Source organism: Anomaloglossus baeobatrachus (assembly GCF_048569485.1).
Source record: "Anomaloglossus baeobatrachus isolate aAnoBae1 chromosome 5 unlocalized genomic scaffold, aAnoBae1.hap1 SUPER_5_unloc_29, whole genome shotgun sequence".
Classification (NCBI taxonomy): domain Eukaryota; kingdom Metazoa; phylum Chordata; class Amphibia; order Anura; family Aromobatidae; genus Anomaloglossus; species Anomaloglossus baeobatrachus.
Window position 1 is genome coordinate 100,559 of NW_027441805.1, and position 4,627 is coordinate 105,185.

Genomic DNA, 4,627 nt, shown 5'->3' on the forward strand with positions numbered 1-4,627 from the left:
GATCGGAGTTTTACAATTATAAAAAGTACTTTTCCATTCTACTTATTGCCATCACAGATGCACATTACAAATTTGTAGCAGTGGACATTGGTGCCTATGGCCGCTCCAACGATTCCCAAGTGTTCAAGATGTCAGTGATGGGGCGGCAGTTGTATGGGAACACCCTTGACTTTCCAGCAGAAAGACCACTTCCGGACACCACTGGGCCACCAATGCCATTTGTGTTCGTAGCTGATGAAGCTTTTCAACTTTCAGAACACCTTCTAAAGCCCTACTCGAGCAGTGGATTGACACAAACCAAAAAAGTATTCAACTATCGATTATCCAGAGCGCGTCGAATGGTTGAGTGCTCTTTTGGTATTCTAACAGCTAAATGGCGGGTTTTATTGACCGCCATTAACCTGAAGACTGAAACTGTTGATGAGGTAATTAAAGCATGTGTTTGTCCTCCACAATTTTGTCATATCTAAAGAAAGTATAAATGTTGATGAGAATGCTGAGCAAAGTACTTTGCATGATTACACTAATGTTAGTGTAAGAAGAAGTGTTCCTGTTTGTCGATTAAGGGACAAGTTTGCCGATTACTTCATGTCACCTGAAGGAAGACTGGAATGGGAGGATGACATTATTTAATCTTTGTAGGTATATACCAAACTTCTTAGGGTACCATCTCACAAAACGACGTACCAGCGATTCCGACCACGATATGACCTGGTCAAGATCACTGGTGCGTTGCTACATGGTTGCAGGTGAGCTGTCAATCAGGCAGATCTCACCAGCCACCAGCAACTCGTGGAAGCGATGCTGCGCTTGGTAACCAAGAAAAATATCAGGTAACTAAGCAAAATGCTGTGCTTTGTTACCCAATGTTTACCTTGGTTACCAGCGTACACCACTTAGCGCTGGCTCCCTGCACTCATAGCCAGGGTACACATCGGGTTACTAAGCAAAGCATAGTTACCCGATGTGTACTCTGGCTACGTGTGCAGGGCACAGGCAATGGCAGCCTGAGAGCGGCGTACGCTTATAACCAAGGTAAATATCGGGTTTCTTAGTTACCCGATGTGTACCTTGGTTACGTGTGCATGAAGCAGGCAGCCCGGCTTCTGGCAGCTGCGGACGCTCGTAACCAAGGTAAATAGCGGGTAACCAAGCAAACCACTTTGCTTAGTTACCCGATGTGGACCTTGGTTACCAGCGTCCGCAGCTTCCAGACGCTGGGTCCCTGATCCCTGCACGTTAAGATCGTTGCTCTTTCGCTGTCAAACACAGCGATGTGTGCTTCACAGCAGAAGAGCAACGAGCAACAAAAAGAACCATAGCTGTGTGCAACAAGCAGCGATTTCACAGCAGGGGCCAGATCGCTGCTCAGTGTCACACACAGCGAGATCTCTGATGAGGTCACTGGTGCGTCACACAAACCATGACTCAGCAGCGATCTCGCTATGTGAGAAGTACCGCTTAGATTCGTAATATTTCTGATTACTGTTTTAAAGTTTACTTCCTTTTATTATACCTTGTACCTTTTTTTTTAAAAATTTGTTTTATTGTTAAACCACATTTTACCTTCATAACATAACATTTTTGCTTATGATTAAAAAAAAAAAAACACACAATAAATCATTAAACCAATAAAGTATTATTTATTATATAACTTAATTTTTTTAATGGAAAAATTATAAATTTAAAAATTCTTGAGTGGAGATAGTACTGGAGGGGCTGGGGCTGTCAGATGGGAACACTTGGACAGTGGGAGTATGGAGGGTGGATTTTGGTGAGGGTGAAGGAAAACAAGAAAGAAAAGGTAAAGTAGTGGTGGTGGAGAAACAAAGAGGAAAAACAGGAGATGGGATGGGATTTGGTAAGGATTTGAGGGGTGGAGGGATTGGGGGACAGAAGAGGTGGTGGTTGAAGAAGAGTGTGGTAGTTGGGGCAGGATGGGTATGGAAGGAGACGGGTGGTACTGGGCAGGGAGTACAGGTGGGGCAGGGAGTGGACGCACAGATGTTGGGAACTGGTATGGGGCTGGATGCTGGAACGGGACAGGATGCTGGTATTGTATAGGAGAGGGAGGAGGGACAGTGGCTGGAGGGGAGGCAGGTGCGGCAGGAATTAGGGTGGTTGGAGGTGGTTGGGAGGTAACCTGTGCCAGAGCATACTGGGTGGCTTGCATTACATGCATCTGCTGCTCAGGAAAAGGGTTTTCCATGCGCTCGAGGACTGCTTGGAAAAAACAATGAGTGGTCGACTTTCTAACATCTAAATGCAGCCTGTCCAGACGCGTGCACCATTAGTGCGTATTATTTTGAATAGTGTTTTGAACCAGTCTGAATGCAGCACTGGTTTGCTCGGAGAGCAATTTGATTGCGTTCTGGAAGGCTGCATTTAGAAGCAAGAACTCGGGCGCATAGCTCCTATCCAGAGCCCTCTGACGCTGACGCCTAGAACCCAAAGGTGTTCTACTGAGGGCAGCAGTGTCAGAGGGGTGGGGTAGGGGAAATCTACCTCGTCAGCAGCAGCTTCATGTAATGAAGCCTCACCAGATGCTCCAGCGCTGGTGGATGGGACAGAGGGACCAGAAGATAGGGAAGGTGCAGAAGGGTGGGGTCTGTCCAAGTGTTCTCCGGTGGATGACTGTGTTGGGATCGCTTCAGGACGGTTTGATGCTGGCTCCCAGGTGCTGCAGACAATGCTGTGGAAGAAAGGAAACAAAAAAAAATAAATTAATTATATTGCTATTGCCTGTCTCTTGCTGAAACTCAAAAAAAGGTTACACATGTAAACAGTTTAACTTTGTAGATGTTGTGTGAAATATTTACCTTCTGTACGCCATTGTTGTCCGGAGGAATGCCAACACTCTGAAATACTTATATCTTAATACGCGTCCTCCGGATCCACTCGGGGCCAGCATCTCTTTGTTCAACTCCTTCTTGAAGCGATCCCTGATGGACCGCCACCGGTTCTGAACTTTTTCCCCTGAAAAGTGAAAACACAATGGTTAGTATACAAAACATTACATCCTGCAACATAACCTACTGAACTGTGAATACTTACTTGCTCGATTCTGGGCTCTAGGATTGAGGTCCTCCCAACCTGTCACCACTTCACGGCAAACCTCCTCCCATAGTCTACGGGTTACAACCGAATCAGCGTGGCGGCGGTCACCCATATTCCACAGGGGCTCCCGCTCTCGAACTTCATCGATGAGGAGGTCGATGTTGTTGATACATCCTGCCTCCTCACCGTCCGAGTCAGGATCCCGCTGTGAAGCCTGTTGAAAACAGATAAACAAAAAAAAATTACACAAAAATGACAATGAAATAGATACAAACAAAATAACAACTTACACTGTGACCGCCGCGACGATTATGCCGACGACCATGGGAGGAGGGGTTGGGAGCAACTCTACCACGAGCCCCAGAATCGGAAGCCTGAATAAAACAAAAAAAATAATAAAATAAGCTTGGATGTGTTGGGTGTAGTGTGGATCTGTTGGGTGTACTGTGGATGTGTTGGGTGTACTGTGATCTTTCTGTGATGCATGTAAAATAAACTTACACTCTGTGCGCCCACTCCTTGTATCTCTCCACCCCTCGCGTCCCCTTCTGGAAGCGCCTCACGTTGTTCATATTCCTGTTAAAAAAAAAGGTAAATCGATATGTAATTTATTTTGATTGTTAACCTTTTCAGGCCCAGAGCATTTTCCCTTTTTTTATTTTTCCTCCTACGAGGGCTTGTTTTTTTTGCGGGACAAGTTGTACTTTTAAATGAAACAAACCATAAAATTTACCATATAGTGTACTGGAAAACAACCAAAAAATTCCAAGTATGGAAAAGCTGCAAAAAAAGTGTTAATGCACAATATTTTGTTGGATATTTAATTCACCATGTTCACTATATCGTAAAACTAATATGTTGTTGTGATGCCTGAGGTCGGTGCGAGTTTGTAGGCACCAAACATGTATAGTTTTACTTGTATGTATGGTGTATAAAAAAAATGCCACGCGCACATACAACTCGCTGCCAGACTTTGGCTGCGAGATATAAGGGGTTAAAAGTTGCGGGTGGAATAATGCGATTCCACTCAACTAGCAGGCACACATGTCAGCTGATAAAAACAGCTGATATGTGCGCGGATCTTCGCGACCTGCCCACGGCAGGGGGCGGAGATTAACCTTACACAATCCATGACGAATATATCTGTCGTGGGTCGTAAATGGGTTAAAAAAAAAAAAATAAATAAATAAAAAAAAAACAAACCTCATTTTGCTGAGAAGGAGCAGGAGGGTTCCCAGAAGAAGACATGCTGGCTGGCTGGCTCTCTGCGGCGGCTGGCACTCAGTTGGTGGCTGGCCCGGCAGTTGGTGGTTGGTCCGGCAGTTGGTGGCTGGCACTCAGTTGGTGGCTGGCCTGGCAGTTGGTGGCTGGCCGCTCAGTTGGTGGCTGGCCCGGCAGTTGGTGGCTGGCCTGTCAGTTGGTTGCCTGGCAGTTGGTGGCCTGGCATTGGTAGGCGGTCTGTGCGGCCTGGCTCTCGGTGGCAGGCGGGCAGGCAGCCTGGAACTCTGCGGCGGGCAGGCTGTTTCTCTCCGGCGGGCGGGCAAGCTGGTTCTCTCTGGCGGGCGGCCTG

General features: G+C 46.6%; 1 protein-coding gene across 1 annotated transcript; it reads right to left on the reverse strand.

The window, feature by feature from the left end:
* Nucleotides 1-591: 591 nt before the first annotated feature.
* LOC142259132 (uncharacterized) lies at nt 592-4,305 on the reverse strand. Its single transcript, XM_075331641.1, has 7 exons — nt 4,261-4,305; nt 3,559-3,633; nt 3,348-3,431; nt 3,055-3,271; nt 2,820-2,976; nt 2,506-2,692; nt 592-606 (listed from the first exon to the last, which is right to left on the reverse strand). The coding sequence occupies exons 1-7, from the start codon at nt 4,303-4,305 to the stop codon at nt 592-594; spliced, it is 780 nt and encodes a 259-aa protein (XP_075187756.1).
* Nucleotides 4,306-4,627: the final 322 nt, after the last annotated feature.

Coding starts and splice junctions, on each gene's coding strand:
- LOC142259132 (XM_075331641.1), bottom strand. CDS start 4,305: ATGTCTTCTTCTGGGAACCCTCCTGCTCCTTCTCAGCAAAATGAG. Junction 3,272..3,347: donor ATCGTCGCGGCGGTCACAGT/GTAAGTTGTTAT, acceptor TGTTTTCAACAG/GCTTCACAGCGGGATCCTGA. Junction 2,977..3,054: donor TAGAGCCCAGAATCGAGCAA/GTAAGTATTCAC, acceptor TTCACTTTTCAG/GGGAAAAAGTTCAGAACCGG.